General features: G+C 45.9%; 1 protein-coding gene across 2 annotated transcripts in view; it reads left to right on the top strand.

The window, feature by feature from the left end:
- Positions 1 to 21,132, top strand: part of FURIN (furin, paired basic amino acid cleaving enzyme) — a 389,010-nt gene that overhangs the window by 360,294 nt on the left and 7,584 nt on the right. For both annotated transcript variants that reach the window (XM_063925863.1, XM_063925862.1), the window contains exon 15: positions 9,987 to 10,103. In XM_063925863.1, coding sequence (XP_063781933.1) covers positions 9,987 to 10,103 — 117 coding nt within the window. The remainder of the gene's footprint in view (positions 1 to 9,986; positions 10,104 to 21,132) is intronic.

Genomic DNA, 21,132 nt, shown 5'->3' with positions numbered 1-21,132 from the left:
CAGCAACACAGGAGGGGATTATGCGTGCTAGTCCTCTCGGTGGCGCTGGTTGGGCCACGCATGACTTGAAGATACAGATACGCCTGTTGTCAGTAGAGGAGCCTTGGCTCCTACCTCGACTGGACTGTCTACTTCAACAGGCTCCTTTTTTCTCCTTGTTCAATTTTACACTGGTTTCGGTTACCCGTGTGACTGTTCACGAGACCTCAGAAGGGAGGAGTTCCCTAGTTCGGTTAGGCCTACTGGGCTCCGATTTCAGAAGTCTATTACCTCTTCTCGCTTTTGCCACTTGGGGAAAACTTTATGGGACATAATGAAGATAAAAGGGGTTTTTCCCCCTTCTTCCAGTTACCATTCATCTTTGGTTTCTCTGGGAGGTTTTTTGCTCCGCTGCGCTTCAAACCACACTGACCGGAATTTTAGGTCTCTGCCTTTTTCGCTTTTCTTCCAAATGATATTAGCCTAGCGGCCGTAAGTTCGGCCTCTTGTTCAGGGAGTACTCTATTGGCAACTCCCCGGGCTGTGCTTCGGCCTCAGCGGTCGTTTCTTCCAGAGGGGATGTCCATTTTTCATATAAATCTGACACTAGTGGTTGTCAATCCTCTCTGAATGTTGTCAGGGCTCGTCAACTCTCTCTACAGAGGTCTCAGGCTATTCGATGAAGTGTTTTTCTTCTTTGCTCTGGACAATGCTCCCGTACTAAATAGCCGGGGTCCCAGCATATGCTGGACAGTTGGATACATCTGATCATCAGACAGTCTTCTTGGCGGTTACTAGGGAGCCTCCGTTTTCCATTTCAGCGCGCTTTACGCGCATTGTAAGACCTTCGTGGGCAGCCGCCCGCGGGGTCTCCATGAATATTTTGTCGGGCGGCTACTTGGTCAAACCGACATTCGTTTTGTCAAATTCTACAGGTTTGACACTTTTACGGCCTCTGCATCACTGTTTGGCCGAGCAGTTTTTACAGGACTCTCAGCGCTTTCCCACCCGTTTTTTGGGAGCTCTGGGACGTCCCCATTGTAACTACACTCCAGTGGCCCCTAGTGGATGAAGGAGAAATCAGGATTTTGGTACTTACCGATAAATCCCTTTCTCCGATTCCACAGGGGCCACTGGACGCCCGCCCAGCGCTGTTTCTCCTGATTTTTGTTTGATTAACGATTGCAGATCACCATATGACTGCTTGTTGGGTTCAGGCTAGCCTGGTTTTTGTCAGGTTCTGTTCCAGGTTTAGTTTGTGTTCGCCTGGTTTAGAGGGCGTCGCTAACCTCCTCTACCTTACGGTTTGTTTATTACAGCTCTCCTCGGGCACAGTTTAACGTAGACTGGCTTGGAGGGGAGATAGTAGGGGAGGAGCTAGCCACAGTGTGAGAATTTTTAAAGTGCCAGCTACCAATACCACCTACTATCTCCCCATTGTAACTACACTCCAGTGGCCCCTGTGGAATCGGAGAAAGGGATTTATCGGTAAGTACCAAAATCCTGATTTTTTTTATGTTCAGTGAGACCTGCTGGCAACAGGCTCACTGCATCGAGGGACTAAGGGGAGAAGAAGCGAACTCACCTGCGTGCAGAGTGGATTGGGCTTCTTAGGCTACTGGACATTAGCTCCAGAGGGACCGATCACAGGCCCAGCCATGGATAGGTCCCAGAGCCGCGCCGCCGGCCCCCTTACAGAGCCAGAAGACAGAAGAGGTCCGGAAAATCGGCGGCAGAAGACGTCCTGTCTTCAACAAGGTAGCGCACAGCACTGCAGCTGTGCGCCATTGCTCTCAGCACACTTCACACTCCGGTCACTGAGGGTGCAGGGCGCTGGGGGGGGGCGCCCTGAGACGCAATAAAAACACCTTGGATGGCAAAAAAATGCATCACATATAGCTCCTGGGCTATATGGATGAATTTAACCCCTGCCAGAATACACAGAAAAACGGGAGATAAGGCCGCCGAGAAGGGGGCGGAGCCTATCTCCTCAGCACACTGGCGCCATTTTCCCTCACAGCTCCGTTGGAGGGAAGCTCCCTGGCTCTCCCCTGCAGTCACTACACTACAGAAAGGGTTAAAAAAGAGAGGGGGGCACTAATTACGCGCAATATTAAAAATACAGCAGCTATAAGGGGAAAAACACTTCTATAAGGTTATCCCTGTATATATATAGCGCTCTGGTGTGTGCTGGCAAACTCTCCCTCTGTCTCCCCAAAGGGCTAGTGGGGTCCTGTCCTCTATCAGAGCATTCCCTGTGTGTGTGCTGTGTGTCGGTACGTTTGTGTGGACATGTATGAGGAGAAAAATGATGTGGAGACGGAGCAGATTGCCTGTAATAGTGATGTCACCCCCTAGGGGGTCGACACCTGAGTGGATGAACTGTTGGAAGGAATTACGTGACAGTGTCAGCTCTGTATAAAAGACAGTGGTTGACATGAGACAGCCGGCTACTCAGCTTGTGCCTGTCCAGACGTCTCATAGGCCGTCAGGGGCTCTAAGGCGCCCGTTACCTCAGATGGCAGATATAGACGCCGACACGGATACTGACTCCAGTGTCGACGGTGAAGAGACAAATGTGACTTCCAGTAGGGCCACACGTTACATGATTGAGGCAATGAAAAATGTTTTACACATTTCTGATAATACGGGTACCACCAAAAAGGGGTATTATGTTCGGTGAGGAAAAACTACCTGTAGTTTTCCTGAATCTGAGAAATTAAATGAGGTGTGTGATGATGCGTGGGTTTCCCCCGATAACAACTGATAATTTCTAAAATGTTATTGGCATTATATCCTTTCCCGCCAGAGGTTAGGGTGCGTTGGGAAACACCCCCTAGGGTGGATAAAGCGCTCACACGCTTGTAAGAACAAGGGCTCTACCCTCTCCTGAGATGGCCGCCCTTAAGGATCCTGCTAATAGAAAGCAGGAGGGTATCCTAAAATGTATTTACACACATACTGGTGTTATACTGCGACCAGCAATCGCCTCAGCCTGGATGTGCAGTGCTGGGTTGGCGTGGTCGGATTCCCTGACTGAAAATATTGATACCCTAGATAGGGACAGTATATTATTGCCTATAGAGCATTTAAAAGATGCATTTCTATATATGCGTGATGCACAGCGGAATATTTGCCGACTGGCATCAAGACTAAGTGCGTTGTCCATTTCTGCCAGTAGAGGGTTATGGACACGACAGTGGTCAGGTGATGCGGATTCCAAACGGCATTTGGAAGTACTGCCTTATTAAGGGGAGGAGTTATTTGGGGTCGGTCTTTCAGACCTGGTGGCCACGGCAACAGCTGGGAAATCCACGTTTGTACCCCAGGTCGCCTCTTAACATAAGAAGACGCCGTATTATCAGGCGCAGTCTTTTCGTGGGCAAGCGGGCAAAGGTTCCTCATTTCTGCCCCGTGACAGAGGGAGAGGAAAAAGGCTGCAGAAATCAGCCAGTTCCCAGGAACAGAAGCCCTCTCCCGCCTCTGCCAAGCCCTCAGTATGACGCTGGGGCTTTACAAGCAGAATCAGGCACGGTGGGGGCCCGTCTCAATGAATTTCAGCGCGCAGTGGGCTCACTCGCAAGTAGACCCCTGGATCCTTCAGGTGATATCTCAGGGGTACAAATTGGAATTCGAGATGTCTCCCCCTCGCCGTTTCCTAAAGTCGGCTTTACCGATGTCTCCTTCTGACAGGGAGGCAGTTTTGGAAGCCATTCACAAGCTGTATTCCCAGCAGGTGATAATCAAGGTACCCCTCCTGCAACAGGGAACGGGGTATTATTCCACACTGTTGTGGTACCGAAGCCGGACAGCTCGGTGAGACCGATTCTAAATCTAAAATCTTGAACACTTACATACGGAGGTTAAAATTCAACATTGAGTCACTCAGAGCAGTGATTGCGAACCTGGAAGAAGGGGACTACATGATGTCTCGGGACATCAAGGATGCTTACCTTCATGTCCCAATTTACCCTTCTCACCAAGGGTACCTCAGGTTTATGGTACAGAACTATCACTATCAGTTTCAGACGCTGCCGTATGGATGGTCCACGGCACCCCGGGTCTTTACCAAGGTAATGGCCGAAATGATGATACTCCTTCAAAGGAAGGGAATTTTAGTTATCCCTTACTTGGACGATTCCCTGATAAGGGTAAGATCCAGGGAACAGTTGGAGGTCGGTGTAGCACTATCTCAGGTAGTGTTGCGGCAGCACGATTGGATTCTCAATATTCCAAAATCGCAGCAGATTCCGACGACTCGTCGTCTGTTCCTAGGGATGATCCTGGACACAGTCCAGAAAAAGGTGTTTCTCCCGGAGGAGAAAGTCAGGGAGTTATCCGAGCTAGTCGGGAACCTCCTATAACCGAGCCAAGTCTCAGTACATCAATTAAAGGGTTCTGGGAAAAATGGTGGCTTCCTACGAAGCAATCCCATTCGGCAGATTCCACGCAAGAACTTTCCAGTGGGACCTGCTGGACAAATGGTCCGGGTCGCATCTTCAGATGCATCAGCGGATAACCCTGTCACCAAGCACAAGGGTGTCTCTCCTGTGGTGGTTGCAGAGTGCTCATCTTCTAGAGGGCCGCAGATTCGACATTCAGGACTGGGTCCTGGTGACCACGGATGTCAGCCTGCGAGGCTGGGGAGCAGTCACACACGGAAGGAATTTCCAGAGCTTATGGTCAAGCCTGGAGACATCACTTCACATAAATATCCTGAAGCTAAGGGCCATTTACAATGCTCTAAGCTCAGCAAGACCTCTGCTTCAAGGTCACCCTGAGTTGATCCATTCGGACAACATCACGGCAGTCACCCACGTAAACAGACAGGGTGACACAAGAAGCAGGAGGGCAATGGCAGAAGCTGCAAGGATTCTTCGCTGGGCGGAAAATCATGTGATAGCACTGTCAGCAAGTGGGGACTTCACCCAGAAGTCTTCCACATGTTTATAAAACTCGACAAGTATTGCGCCGGGTCAAGGGACCCTCCGGCTATAGCTGTAGACGCTCTGGTAACACAGTGGGTGTACCAGTCAGTGTATGTGTTCCCTCCTCTGCCTCTCATACCCAAGGTACTGAGAATTATAAGATGGAGAGGAGTAAGCACTATATTCGGGCTCCGGATTGGCCAAGAAGGACTTGGTAACCGGAACTTCAAGAGATGCTCACGGAGGATCCGTGGCCTCTACCTCTAAGAAGGGACCTGCTCCAGCAAGGACCCTGTCTGTTCCAAGACTTACCGCGACTGCGTTTGACGGCATGGCGGTTGAACGCCGGATCCTGAAGGAGAAAGGCATTCCGGATGAAGTCATTCCTATCCTGATCAAAGCCAGGAAAGATATAACCGCAAAACATTATCACCGCATTTGGCGAAAATATGTTGCGTGGTGCGAGGCCAGTAAGGCCCCGACGGAGGAATTTTCAACTAGGTCGATTCCTACATTTCCTGCAAACAGGAGTGTCTATGGGCCTGAAATGGGGGTCCATTAAGGTTCAAATTTCGGCCCTGTCAATTTTCTTCCAAAAAGAACTAGCTTCAGTCCCTGAAGTTCAGACGTTTGTGAAAGGGGTACTGTATATACAGCCTCCTTTTGTGCCTCCAGTAGCACCTTGGGATCTAAATGTAGTTTTTGGGTTCCAAAAGTCACATTGGTTTGAACCACTTAAATATGTGGAGTTAAAATATCTCACATGGAAAGTGGTCATGCTGTTGGCCCTGGCCTGGGCCAGGTGCGTGTCAGAATTGGCGGCTTTATCCTGTAAAAGCCCTCATCTGATTTTCCATTCGGACAGGGCGGAATTGAGGACTTGTCCTCCGTTTCTCCCTAAGGTGGTTTTCAGCGTTTCACCTGAATCAACCTATTGTGGTGCCTGCGGCTACTAGGGACTTGGAGGACTCCAAGTTGCTAGACGTTGTCAGGGCCCTGGAAATATAGGTTTCCAGGACGGCTGGAGTCAGAAAATCTGACTCGTTGTTTATTCTGTATGCACCCAACAAGCTCGGTGCTCCTGCTTCTAAGCAGACTATTGCTCGTTGGATTTGTAGTACAATTCAGCTTGCACATTCTGTGGCAGGCCTGCCACAGACAAAATCTGTAAAAGCCCATTCCACAAGGAAGGTGGGCTCATCTTGGGCGGCTGCCCGAGGGGTCTCGGCTTTACAACTTTGCCGAGCAGCTACTTGGTCAGGAGCAAATACGTTTGTAAAATTCTACAAATTTGATACCCTGGCTGAGGAGGACCTGGAGTTCTCTCATTTGGTGCTGCAGAGTCATCCGCACTCTCCCGCCCGTTTGGGAGCTTTGGTATAATCCCCATGGTCCTTACGGAGTCCCCAGCATCCACTAGGACGTCAGAGAAAATAAGAATTTACTTACTGATAATTCTATTTCTCGTAGTCCGTAGTGGATGCTTGGCGCCCATCCCAAGTGCGGATTGTCTGCAATACTGGTACATAGTTAGTTATTGTTACCAAAAAAAAAAAAAAAAAAATCGGGTTATTGCTGTAGTGAGCCATCTTTTCTAGGGGCTCCTCTGTTATCATGCTGTTAACTGGGTTTAGATCACAAGTTATATGGTGTGATTGGTGTGGCTGGTATGAGTCTTACCCGGGATTCAAAATCCTTCCTTATTGTGTACGCTCGTCCGGGCACAGTATCCTAACTGAGGATTGGAGGAGGGTCATAGGGGGAGGAGCCAGTGCACACCAGGTAGTTCTAAAGCTTTACTTTTGTGCCCAGTCTCCTGCGGAGCCGCTATTCCCCATGGTCCTTACGGAGTCCCCAGCATCCACTACGGACTACGAGAAATAGAATTATCGGTAAGTAAATTCTTATTATTTGCCTCCAAATTAAAAATGCAAGTTGCTATATGTACATTAAACAGTTCATGGGAACATTCACTTTCACATATATGTGCAGAAGATTACGAAAGGGAGATAGAAAAGGTGGTGTTGCCCTTAGCAACCGATTAGATATTTGCTTTCATTTTCTAAACTGTACTAGACAAATTAGCTTCCCATGAGCATCGCCTATTTTGCTATAGTTACCTGAAGAACACATTTCTAATACTTTCCCCTGACTGTACTGTCTATGCGAATGCTGGCAATAGAGCACTATGGCAAACCTTAATGAGAGTTGTGGTGTTGCCGATAGCAACTAGTCATGTTAGCATTCATTTTATAATGTGACTCTAAAACAAGACCTCTAGATTCTGCTTGGTTGCTGTAAGCAATTTTACAGTTGTATTGTGCGTTAGGGGTATATTCAATTAAAGTCTGATCCATTCCGACATGCATTTGTTGAAATGCATCCGACAGGACCTATTCAATGAACCATTCCTGACCATCTCATTCCGACTTTAAAAAAAAGTCAGATTGAGGAGATGAGTGAGAGCAGCGGCTACAGCAGCGCAGCAGGAGGATGGGGCATCGCCGCCAGACCTCACGGCAGCGTCCACCCGGCTACAGCAAACAAGACCTTGCTTGCTGGAGCCAGGATGACGCTGCTGTGAGCGGCGGTGCCCCATCCTCCTGCTGCGCTGCTGTAGCTGCTGCTCTCCCTCGTCTCCCCGCTGCTCTCCCTGTCGCCTTCCCTCACCCGCTCAATCCGACTTTTTTTAAAGTCGGATTGAGATTGTCGAAAAGGGGGCCAAAACCTGTCGGATTTGACCCCGTTTCCTACAGAAGCACACGGATCGGTGGCTATTACGACGATCCACGTGCTTTCCAACAAAACTCAGGGGTCTATTGAATAGGTCGGAACCCCTTCTGACCTAATAAAGTCGAAAACTGCCATCTTTCCGACTGACGGCAGCTTTCGACTGCAATTGAATATACATATATATTGAGAAACCGCATTCTGTGATGTGGAAAAACTAGTAACATCCTCAAATGTGTGTGTGTGTCTAAATATATGGCTAGCTATGTATGTGTATATGATATATTTATAAACACGTCTTTTCATATTGGACCCATGTTTATCTTTAATGGCAAGGGGTTTTGTTGTGGAGGGACAGTTTCCTGTGAGCTGCTTGCCAATGACTGCTCTTTTCACTGAAACTTATCCCCTTTATTTTTGAAATCACTTTTTTATCTTTCAAAAGTTCTTTAAAGCACCCCATGGAAAAACAGCATTCTAATAGACAGTTGCTACCTTTTTAAAGAGTACTAAATCCTTTGAGTTTCTTTTTACTCTAAATCAAAAGCTTTCATGGGCTTATAGTTAACTAGAAATGCCCACCATTACACGTTCACCTCTTTACAGCAGGTTGTCTCGTTGGAGGAAGGTGATCTGCTCACTAAACAGACAGTCTGCTATATACAGGGTGAGGCAAAAAAAACTCCTAGGTTTTAAAGGTAAACAATAAGGCTAGGTAAATGCTATTCAACATTAGTACATAATCTAAAAGTGCATAGAATATAGTTTTATTTTCAATTTATTTTGAATATGATATCGTCATTCCTTGGCATATAGCATCCTTCAGTTTCTACTTGATCTACGTATGTAGACCTCAGCTGTCAGATGACCCCGTTGGCTGATGTAGAGCCCTATCATGAAGCTGATGAGGATGGTTTTCCCCAGTAACGAAAATTCTGCTTGTTAACGCAGACAGAAAAATGAAAGTTTGCTTTGTCAGGAAATTGCAGCGATAACGCCGGATATGACCCACGGAGTGATGCGAAACTTCATAAATTGACTACAAATGTGTATCACGAATGATATATTCAAAACCAATTGAAAATAAACTGTATTTTATGAGCTTTTAGATTATGTACTAACACTTTGAATAGCATTTGCCATGCATTTTTATTAATCTTGGAGGTCTGTAGGTGTACTGTGTGGATAAGCAGATTCATACACAGAGCCAGGTTATGATGTCAGTAAGGAAAACACCTGCAGACTTTGTTTTGCGTTGGGTTCTATTCTGTGGAGGTATAACCATACTGTTACCTGAGCTCCTGAAGGACATCAGGTTATCGGCAAACATTATATTGTAACTTCATGGTTCCCTTCTGCAAAGTCCATTTTGTGAGCTTCCGTTGTTTTATTATGGTTTCATCTATGAAGAATATGCAAGGCTCTGTGTGAATATTATTAGGATAACAGTTTAACTGAGCCAACAGCTGCTTAGTTAGGTGGGGAGAGGGTCAACGCTATTCTAGAAGACTTACTATTGAGTTGCCGTAAAATGTATGTAGAATATTTGTCTAATCCTGGAATAAATATTTGCTTCCGCAGCAAGTTTTAGTTGTAGGCTGTGTGTAGGTATATATAATATAGACAGACAGACAGGTCTAGCATGTTGTGGTATAGTTAATGTATCAGCTCAGTTCCAGTTTGCAGGTCTGTGTCTTGCTCAGTGTGCAGCGTTTGTACATATGTGGTGCATGGCTAAGTGTGTGTGTGTGGGGGGGGGGGAAGAGAGTTATTTACTACATTTTGTCATCCGTGTGTTGGATTGAAACCTCTTGATTTGGCTTGTTACATTAAGCAGCGCAGCACGTGGATCCGAGTGGGGAGAGGGACCTGCGAGTTGTTATCGCACAGACACAGATGGGTCACACAGCACAAGGCTCCAATTAGCTGCTTAGTATTCACATCAGCGTCCTGTCTGCTCACAAGACACCTCCCTACACCTGAATAAGAGGATTGTTAGTGACAGGAGCTGTGGTTCTGCCTCCGTACACAGCAGAAAGACAGTTTGTTTTCTTATGTTGAATACAGACTTGTCTCTGTGATGCACCGTCACACTGACACATTATAAAAATAAATATGTAAAGTTTGCTGCTTGTTCTCAGGTTCGTCATGGCCTTACTGGAGCCTGTAACTTCCAAACTGGAACTGAGGCCCTGTTTATTATAAATATTGGCAATTACTTTGCTGCTGTTATTGGGTATGTTCTGGAGCCACACTATGACCACTGCACTCATTTCCCATAATGGATGTCAGGGGAGAGGGGATTGAGCCATATTATCCTATTAATGTATACTTTCTTTGTTTCTATAGGGACGCTGACACAGTTTGTCCTGGTATTGTATGGTACAGCATCTGATTCTCCAAACCTTTCCAATCAAGTTGACGGCGTGGGGTGCAGAACAGTGGCCACGAGTCAGTCCTGTGTTGGTAAGTGTATTTCTTTCCCTTTTTTTTTTTTTTTTTTTTTTTTTAATATGTCTTAGAATAATCAATCCTTAAATCAACATAAACCATGTATTTAAGGGGGTGCAAAAGTGTTCAGTATATGCAATCCTATAAAAACAAAAAAACAAGCCAATAATAAACCAATATTTCCAGGATTTAATAACCTATATCCGTTAACAGCCAGTTTGGTCAGTTAGGTCTTAGCACTGGCAGTGCCAAGGCATGGAGTGTATAACTGACCCCCTGGTCTCTGCCAGGAAGCGATGCAAGGTAGTTTGGGCTACGCTGCCGAGAGCCCTCACATTGCTGAACTCTATTTACCTGCCTAACATGACTATCTGGGTAATACAGTGGTGTGGTACTACAGATGGAGCCTCGCTCATCTATACAGTCTGAAGTTTGCCCCGGTCACGGAGTCTCAGTGTGCATAGTCAAAAGGTGGCGCGTTTTGACGCAGGGTGGTGCATAGAGCTTAGCTTGCGAGCAGGGCCTTCCTACCTCTGTCTGTCTGTCTTTGCCCAGTTTTGTTCTATAATTGTTGTTCTAATAATTGTAAAGCGCAACGGAATATGCTGCGCTATATAAGAAACTGCTAATAAATAAATAAAATAAATAAATGGTGTATGTTGTTGCCGGTGAGTGTAATGCCAGTGATCATCCACCAGATGCCTCTTTTGAAAATCACAATTGTGCATGCGTGAGGTGTCCAATAAAATACTATAGTGCAAGACTCACCATTGCGCATGCGTGAGGTCTCCATTGAAATACACTATAGCTCAAGGACTACTTTACTGTACAGTACTGTATTTTAAATAGACATGTTTCTCAGAATGTCAGAAGTGATGTAAAGTCATGATAATATATTACACTCTGCGATATGGGGTGTAGTATGCTATGCCGACGGCCGGGCTCCCGGCGACCAGCATACAGATGCCGGGAGCCCGACCTCCGGCATACCGACAGCGTGGCGAGCGAAAATGAGCCCCTTGCGGGCTCGTTGCGCTCGCCACGCTGCAGGGCACGGTGGCGCGCTACGCACGCCATGCTACTTATTCTCCCTTCAGGGGGGTCGTGGATCCCCACGAGGGAGAATACCTGTCGGTATGCAGGCTGTCGGGATTCCGGCGCTGGTATACTGCGCGCCGGGATCCCGACAGCAACCTGAAGACCACCCACGATATGTACACTACAATATGTGCGTCTTAATACGCAGTTATTCTTTGTGGTTTTGTTATAAATTTTATGCTGGATATAAAGCTCTTACAGTATATTATGCTGTCAAGTGCCAGTCTCATGTTATTATACACTGTGACTTGTGTTTCATAATACGCTGTGATCTCACACAATGCTTAACATGCCTTAAAGATGAATGCCGGGCCCCACGGTCGTTTTACAAAGTCATCAGCACCCAAACTAAGAATTCCATCCCAAAAAATAAATGATTCTAGCAGGTTATCTCTGCGTCAAAGACGCAAGCAAGAATTGACTCTAAAAACCACAGTGCCTGACTATTGATAAAAAACTGCAGCAGTTCTGCCTTGAGAATTATTATTTTTTTTTCATACAGTATACTGTTTTACAGTACATACACTGACATCATTTGGTCAGCACACATTCATCAGTGGCTATGGTGGCCTAGTGGTATCACCGATGGTTACCATGCACTTAACTCTGGGTTCAGTTCCCACAAGAGACGCAATGTGTGTACACTTTTTTAAAAAATTTTTTAACTTGCGTAATTGGACGCACGAGCAGCAATGGACTTCTACATGCAAAACCTATGCCATCGCTCGCTCCATAGATTTGGGCTTTCACGAGGCCCTGGTTCGCTGTTGGCAGCCATTTTGTTAACCGGTTCGGTGCTTGAGTCTGGCCTGCTACGTTACGCAGAGCTTGCTCAGCACCATAGCCCCTGTGTGTTTTAAAGTGTGTATGTGCCCTTATACTGTACATGCAAAACCTATGCCCCTTATATGAAACCCCCTCACCCAAAACTATTTTGACGATTCAGATACCATTAGTTGTGAGCCCACTGCGTAAAAATATGCTACATTATAGTGCGCTATACACTTCAAGTTCCTGATTCACTCTCTCCATCTGACCATTGGTCTGTGTGCACAGTATAACATTACAGTTGTCACTGGCTATTTGCCAGGGCTTGCTAAGAGTACACTAATACAGTACGATTACTGTACTGTATATCCATCCGCTGCTATTCGCTCTTCAGTACTGGATTAGTGGCACATTAGCCACCCAGTGGTGAAGATGTGTATTGCATGCTGTGTATGTTGTTGCACCTTAACGCGCCACACCTCAACAGCCTGAGCTAAAGTGCGACAAATACTCCGTTAAGGTGGAGAAACTGCAGCGATGAGGAAGGCTCCATCTGTATAGTGCAGTACAGGATTGATATCTGGAGAATGGTCGGGGGCATAGACGCTGGCTTAGCATGTGTCCAGGTGAAGGTCTGGGCAACTTACACTGAGAGACGTATAACAAGCAAAGGGCTGGTACACAGCAAGACTCTGGTTATTAAGTAGAACATTGGAGCAGGTTATGAGCCCTGATACTCTAGTATGTAATGGGCTTAAATAAACCAGCTAGAGGGTTCAAGCATTCTATAAGAAAACTGAAATACCGAGCATGAAGTGATATCGTCAGTTTCTAGTGAATTGGCTGTATTCGTGTTAATGCTGGCTCAGGCCACAAAATGGCTGCCTGTAATGAGTATTAGAGTTAGGATTAGCCACTAGGGTGGAGGGTTAGCGTTTGGCTGTGGGAGGGGATGTTCGGGTTAGGCTGAGGGAGGGGTGTTTTAGGGTAGGGTTAAATTACTCACCAGGATCCGTCAGCATTCTGAGCGTATGGATTCTAAGCACCGGTATTTTATACCCAACCCATTTTAAGTACACTCTGCCATGTTAACTGCACAAATCCAAGTATTCTGCAAATCCCTGATCCATCACTGATTCCAAAGACTCTTTTTTTGCATTGACTGCTTTTAAAAGAATGAAGAGCAATCACTGGAATAGTCTGCAGTCTAATTTATAGTGCATTGACAAAGAGCTAATGTTTTTGGTAGTGAGAAGGTAGGAGTTTGTGCCTTTGACATTTGGCGATTATGACCTCTTACAGGGCTGTGTATATATAACTGAGTGTGTAATCTGCAGCGAAATGTCACCAGTTTGTCTTGATACAAACCTCCTGTGTGTGTTCCTGAGCATTTGATATACTTTGAAAGAGAATAGGTTAAAAGAATAATCTCTTACTCATCCTGCGTGAAAGCATATTACAGCTATTTCTCCAGAGACCATCCCATAATAGATTACTTCCATCTGAAGAGTTTTTTTTATATCACCGGAGCACCCATCCTCCCCATCCTAATGAGGTGCTCCAATCTAATTAAGGCGTAATGAGGGCCCTATTTCCACTAATTAAACTGTTTTCTGTGGAGTGGATCAGGTAATGGAACTATGCACCACATGTTGGCATTTGGATAAATGCTGTGTTTTGGAAGTTCTTTCCTTGTTTACATCTACAGTATATAAGTGTCTCTGAGCTCTGAATCCACTCATAATTGCGCCCTAAGAAGTAATTGTAGCACTGTTCATTTCATTCTATCCAGAGTCTGCTGGAGAGGATCAGTCTCTGGTGGACTGTACTAAATCCTTTACAAAATGCAGCTGTGGAAATATTACAGAGCCTCTTTAGACATTGATAGCAGATGGCCTGCATATAAAATCATCTCAAGTTTTCAATGACTAAATCTGTTCTCCCTTTTCCTATTAACTCCATGTTACGCCACTTATATTGTTTGTTTGTATTATTTTTCCAAAACCCACACTCAGTCTTAAAGGGGCTTTCTGCTATATTTCTCCTACGTCCTAGAGGATGCTGGGGATTCCGTAAGGACCATGGGGTATAGACTGGATCCGCAGGAGACATGGGCACACTATAAGACTTTGAATGGGTGTGAACTGGCTCCTCCCTCTTTGCCCCTCCTCCAGTTAGATTCTGTGCCCAGGAGTGAGTGGACACACACTAGGGGAGCTCTACTGAGTTTCTCTAAAGACTTTATTGTTAAAAAAAATTATTTTCAGGAAGACCTGCTGGCTACAGGCTCCCTGTATCGTGGGAGTGAGGGGAGAGAAGTCAGACCTACTTCTTCTTAGTTCAAGGGCTCTGCTTCTTAGGCTACTGGACACCATTAGCTCCAGAGGGTTCGATCACTTGGTGCGCCTAGCTGCTTTTTCCCGGAGCCGCGCCGTCACCCCCCTCACAGAAGCCAGAAGAAAGAAGCCGGGTGAGTATATAGAAGAACAGAAGGCTTCAGACGGCAGAAGACTTCAGTAACGGAGGTGTGTGGGAGCTCCATGCTCCCACACACCAACGGCACTCACAGGGTGCAGGGCGCTGGGGGGGAGCGCCCTGGGCAGCCGTTACTGAGGGTCTCTTTCACACTGGCAAGAAAGCATATTTGGTGCCCGGGCACCGTGTACGATACCCCCGCCAGTATAACGGCAGCGGTTGTGCTGCGCGCCATTGCTCCCACACACCAACGGTTTTACATGGGTGCAGGGAAAAACAGGTATACAGTGCGTAGACACTATATACGGTCCCCTGCCTGCACAACAAGCTCTATTCATAACGGGGCTGAAGCGCGCCAAAAAGGGGCAGGGCTTAGCCCTCACAGCAGTGTTCAGTGCCATTTTCTCTCTGTCCCCGCCAAAAATGTGTACAGTACAAACGAGGGGGGGCACAGTGTTTTAGTGTTATATTGAGGGGATATATAGCACTATTTTTTAGATAATGGGCATGTAATCATTGCTGTGCATGTTTCTCTGTGTGTTCCCTGTCAGATATACCCACTATAGTCCACATGTGTCGACATGCGTGAGTGCTCTGTCACAAACAGCTATGGGGATCACTGTCTGCATCGCCGACGCCTGTTGGTACTTGATACAGTAGATGCAGAGTCAACAGGTCGGTAGTTGTATACTTGTCCAAAAGTAAACACTGTATGGGAGACACAGTTGTATATGTGTGACCCTGTCGGCACCAACTGTTATTACTGGGTGTAAATTAACATGCGGTAACTGCCTTATACCTGTATATATATTTATATGTATATGTATGGTACGGTTCCATGGGCCTGTAGCTCGAGCACAGACATGGTAGTATATGTGGGGGAGTGTTATTAAAATTATTTATGTATACTTCCCTCGGACCCCTCGGGTCGCAAATGTGTTATTTTGCCTGGTTACTACTCCCTGCCGTCGACGAATACTAGGTGTTCTGTCAACCATAAGGTTTCCTGTTAGATCCACAATTGGGGCATTCAGTACATGGTCATACACATTCAGAACACATTAATGTCACTAGGGACCCGACGGTTCCGGACAATCCGCTTATATGTATGTTATATATATATCTAGGATATGTGTGTATTTGTGTATAACATTATGTATATTCATATTATGATTTATAATGAATGCTGAAGTAAAAGTATTCCTTCTCATGTGCTGGTCGCTCTGTTGATAAAGCTCTAGGTCGGCCGTGACGAGTTGGTCTCAGATCCTCACAAGGAGTCCAAATGTTTATTCTTTTCCCGCCGCGGATAGAATACTGTGGAAGTCAACTCCTGGTCGACACGGGGCCCTGTCACAAAGGATCGTACACAGGAAGCTAAGTGATATTTTATTTCTATGCTTTGGAGTTATTTGCATTACATGCACATGGGGAGTGTTTGTATTCGGAAGGGCATCCGTTAGAATTACCCTAAAGAGAGAGGGGAGGTTTCTTATGTTGATTCTTCTCTATAACATTATGGCAGGCTGCCGTGCGACGGCAGGTGGTGTGGCCGGGGGAATGCTGAGGCTGCCTCCGGGAGATACTGGAGTTTCTTCCTGGGACGGTATACAGCTGTTTGGGGAGGCCTCAGTTCAGTCAATCTCGGCAGATGCCACTGGTAAGTCTAACTTCGTGAGTTAGACTCCTTCACAACGGTTGGTGACGCATTCTGTTGTGGGATGTAGTAATTTTCACCGTTTCGATACCGTTCTTTTTTCCTTTCGGTGCAGATAGTGGAAGGTGAAAAGGTAAGAGTTCTGCAGCCTTGTTAGGTTCGCAGAAGCAGATGTCGTTTTCTGTTTCTACCACATCCATCACATGTCGCTGGGTCTATCTGGCTGGAGCCCACTCCGGTGGGAACTAGTCTACTACTTTTTAGTCAGTCCGGGAATGGACTAGGACCTGTGAGTTAATTATAGAATCCAAAGGGGACATTCTGGCGTTTACAGATGTTTCCCCTCACTGATTTTTCAAATAGATCTTGCTGTTTCCCCTCTGGAAGGGGAGGTAGTACGCGACGCCATTCCAGAGTTGCGTCAGGTTCAGGGCATTGTCCTGCTGTCCCTGCAAAAAAAAACTAAAAAACCACAAAGATTTCTCCTTACGAAGTTGAACTACAGGATGGAATCTCTCAGACCAGGGAGCTCCAGCATGTAAAGATAGTAAGGGGTCTAAAGTCGTTTTTCTCCGCATTCAGCTTACCTGGTTGGATATCCAGGAATGTCTTTGCCATTTCACAGGAGTGATGGCAGTAGGATGGTATTCTTTCTATAGTAATAGCCATCGTTATTCTGTACGGGGGCACTCTCCTGATTAAGGCGAGGTCAAGACACAAGTGGTGCAAATCGTCGTTTTCTCTCTGACTGTTCTTCAACACAGGGGAAGCCTGTTATTCCCAACGACGCAGACGTCGGAGGTGGGTGTTGGAGTAGATACGGAACAGTTGAAGTTCTGTGTGTTCCTGTGGAAAGAGGTCTGAGGATCCGGAGTCTGATCAGATTTGCAGTGACAATCCATCAATATGTTCCGTTGAGGAAGAAGATGGGTGCGGCCTAAGAGGCCTTTTTTCGTGAGCTGGTCAAATGCCAGAGTTGTTTTCACGGGGCCAGTTGGAAATGTGGCCCTTGTCTCCCCTGCATATGCGCCGGAATATAATCCTAATGGCCAGGATATCGCTCCTGTGGTGTCTGCTCTGTTCTCACCTCCTAGAGGGACGAAGGTTCGGAATCCAGGATGAGATCCTGGTGTCCATGCATGCAGATTTCCGAGACTGGGGAGCAGTCCTTGCAAGGGAAGTATTTCCAGAGGAAAAGGTCAACCTGGGAAGCTTGTCTGCAATAAGCTTTCTTGAATTAAGAGCTATTTTCAATGAACATATGCTTCATGATCTGCCCGTGTTAATTCTGTCGGACGATTTGACAGCAGTCGTGTAACTAAACTGCTAGGGCGGAACATGGAGCAAAGCGACAATGGCAGAAGCCGAAAAAGGTTTTCCGCTGGGTGAAGAAACTGGTAAACGCTAGATTAGCAGCCTTCGTTCCGGATGTGAACGACTGAGAAATAGATTCCTCTGCAGACGCAATCTCCATCCGGGAGAAATACAGTAGTCATTGAGAAGTTTTCACTGAAGTGACAAGTCTTTGAGGAAGTGCCTCAAGTCGACATGCTGGCGTCTCGATTCAACGAGAGATCTCGGGATATTGTTCCGGGTCGAGGGACACTCAAGCTATAGCAGTGGACGTCCTCGGGACTTCTTGAGTGTTTTCAGTCAGTCTATGTGTCCCCTCTGTTTTCACTCTTCAGAAGGTGATAAACGTAGGAAGAACGTAGGTTCAGGCGATCCTCATTGTTCCCGTCTAAACAAGGAGAGCTTGGTATCCGGTTCTTCAAGGTTTACTCATAGAAGACTCATGGCCTCTTCCTCTACGTGAGGAACTGTTACAGCAAGATCCGGGCGTGTATCTAGACTTACCGCGGCTGCGTTTGACAGCGTGGCGGTTGAACGCCATATCCTAATCAAAAAGGCTATTCCCAGTGAAGTCATTTCCACACTTCTTCAGGCTAGGAAAGAAGTAACGGCAAAGCCTTACCAACGTGTTTGGAGACAATATGTGTCTTGGTGTGAATCCAAGAAGCCTACTACAGAAGACTTTCGGATGGGTCGTTCTTCTCCATTCTTTGCAAGCAAGTGTGGGTGCAGGCCTAAACTTATGCTCCATTTAAGTGCGGTTTTGGCCTTATACATTTTCTTTCAAGAAAGAAGTGGCAACCTTTCCGGAAGTTCGGACCTTCGTGAAAGGAGTACTGCGCATCCAACCTCCATTTGTGCCCCCGTTGGCACTGTGGGACCTTGACGTGGTGTTGCGTTTTCTTGTGTCACACTGGTTGGAACCTTTTGTGTAAGGTTGTGTTAAAAATTCTCTTTTTGAAAGTGATCATGCTATTGGCTTTGACGTCCGCAAGGCGGGTGTCCGAAGTAGCGGCTTTGTCTCACAAGAGCCCTGTTTGATCTTCCATGTGGATAGAGAGGATTTGAGAACTCGGTTAATAGTTCTGCCAAATGTGGTTTCTTTGTTTCGCAGAAATCAGCCTATTTTGAGTCGCCAATTTGTCTCAGATTGCGGAAACCGAGGCTCTGTTTGTCCGGTGTGCTCCCAGCGTGATTGGGGCGCCTGCCTCTCTGCAGTCTGTTACACGCTAGATCTGTGATCCGATTCGGCGTGCTCGTTCTACGGCTGGATTGCCGTTACCGAATTCGGTGGTGACCCATTCTACTAGGAAGGTGGGCTTTTCTTGGGCGGATGCCCAAGGAGTCTCGGCGATTCAACTTTGCCGAGCGGATACTTGGTCGGGTTCAAACACTTTTGCTAAGCTCTACAAGTTTGATACCCTGGCTGATGGGGACCTCATGTTGAGTCGTCCGCACTCTCCCGCCCGGTCTGGAGCTTTGGTATAAACCCCATGGTCCTTACGGAGTCCCCAGCATCCTCTAGGACATAGGAGAAAATAGGATTTTAATATCTACCGGTAAATCTTTTTCTCTTAGTCCGTAGAGGATGCTGGGCGCCCGTCCCAGTGCGTACTGTGTCTGCAGTTATTGGTTATGGTTACACTCTTGTGGTGTTTCTTTTCTGTCAGGCTGTTGCTGATGTTGTGCATGCCTTGGCAGGCGGTGTCTTATTATTGGTTGTGTTGACACACTGGTTGTGTTACATATTTTCTCAGCATGTGGCTGTGTATTTTTCATGCCGTTGGCTGGTATTCTTTTGAATGCCATGTTCTGCGGTATGTTCGTGGTGTGAGCTGGTATGACACTCACCGTGTTTAAACAATAAATGATTTCCTCGAAATGTCCGTCCACTTGGGCACAGTTTTCTAACTGAGGTCTGGAGGAGGGGCATAGAGGGAGGAGCCAGTTCACACCCATTCAAAATCTTATAGTGTGCCCATGTCTCCTGCGGATCCCGCCTATACCCGATGGTCCTTACGGAGTCCCCAGCATCCTCTACGGACTAAGAGAAAAGGATTTACCGGTAGGTATTAAAATCCTATTGTCATTTTCTGTGTCCCATTACAGCTTAGTGTGGCATATTGTACTGGGCCACTATATATACTTACATTGGAACCATGATCTACAGGTGACTGCACAACCGACAAAGCTCTCACACACTGGATAGAATTCCTGGTTCTCGATCTTGCGCATTCGCATGCCAGCTATAATGGATTGCAGTGTGCTGAATTGAGGTAGTCTAGCATATTGTGCTGTGCTAGCATAGTGTGTAGTACAGTATAATCTATTACAGCTGCCATGAGAGTGCAGGGAGCTTAGTTCTCAGGAACACAAAATGGACAGTCTTTAATAGTTTCTCTCTCACTTTTTTTTTCTTTTTCTCTGCTGCAAACAGTCCTGACATTTTGGGGGAAATTTTACGAAGGGGTGTTTTTTGCCTATATAAGAAACACGCTTTAGATAAAAACTGTATTTGCTAACCTGTGCTGGGTGTGGTATAGAATAGGCTACACTTTCTATGTAGACTGTCATTAGGTCGACCCCATGTGATTGACAGGGTCAAAAGGTCGACACAAAAAGATGTTGACACAAGTTTTTAAAGGTTTACTTTGTAGTGTCATTTTATGTTTAACCATATCTAAGTACAGTCAATGGAAACGTGTAACCTCACTGGATCGCGTCATTTGCCGCGCTTTAAGCAGGTTACTATTCCCAATCGTAAGATTGAAAGAACCCAAAAGGCGCTTAATCATACACACAGAATTCACTCAAGAAAAAAAATGAATAACAATAACCTACATATACACTCCCAGGACTGGGGACAATAAGTATAATAAATCAATACCAGAAGTATATATGCACCAAAGGGTGCTCTTGGGACCTAATATAATCCACTAATGGGGGATTCTCCAGAAAGGGGACATAAAGTCCCGTGCATCACACGCTTTTAAATTTGTCTTCCTTTTAAACTGGTCTGTTAAGAAATTGTTATATGAAAACTTAATTGCTTAATGCCTTACCCTATAACAAAAGACCTACTAAAATCTTGGTATTGTGGAGAAGTATGTAGTTTGAATTTGTGTCGCTGTCCCGTGCATCACGTAGAATCGCCCTAATATGGTTTCCAGTAGTCGATCAATATCACAATTTGTCTTTAAAAGTGACCGATGTGCCTTAAGGTAAGATACAATATATAGTAAATTATATATGCAGCATATGTAAACTAGATTGTAACCAAATGTATCACTGGAAATCAAATTGCAGTAAGTGGCATTGTAGTCTACCTCACACAGTCTACTCTCAGACACAGTCAATCTCCATGCAGTGCAAGTCATAAAACATAAATCCACAGTAATAAATAGAAGGTCTCACCACGGTGCGTGCAATTAATAGATGAATACAACCATTCCTTTATTTCTTAAAAACCTGGTCAGAGCAGGCTTTTCAGTATTTGTGATGATTATTTTCTCAAACTTCGGGTCACAGAGTGGATTGAAGAACAAGGAGAGGGAAGTGGCTGACATTAACTAAGATCATGTTGGAATATTAGGAATTGAAGTTTTACCTATAAATGTAAATTGTGAAAGTGTTTAATTTGGTACCATGGCAGTTTTTGTGCTAGTGTGGCTGTGTAGGCGGAAAGGGCCACGA

This window comes from Pseudophryne corroboree, chromosome 6, assembly GCF_028390025.1.
Source record: "Pseudophryne corroboree isolate aPseCor3 chromosome 6, aPseCor3.hap2, whole genome shotgun sequence".
Taxonomy (NCBI): domain Eukaryota; kingdom Metazoa; phylum Chordata; class Amphibia; order Anura; family Myobatrachidae; genus Pseudophryne; species Pseudophryne corroboree.
The sequence above is the reverse complement of the archived record's forward strand: the minus strand, read 5'-3'. Positions and strand labels throughout refer to the sequence as shown.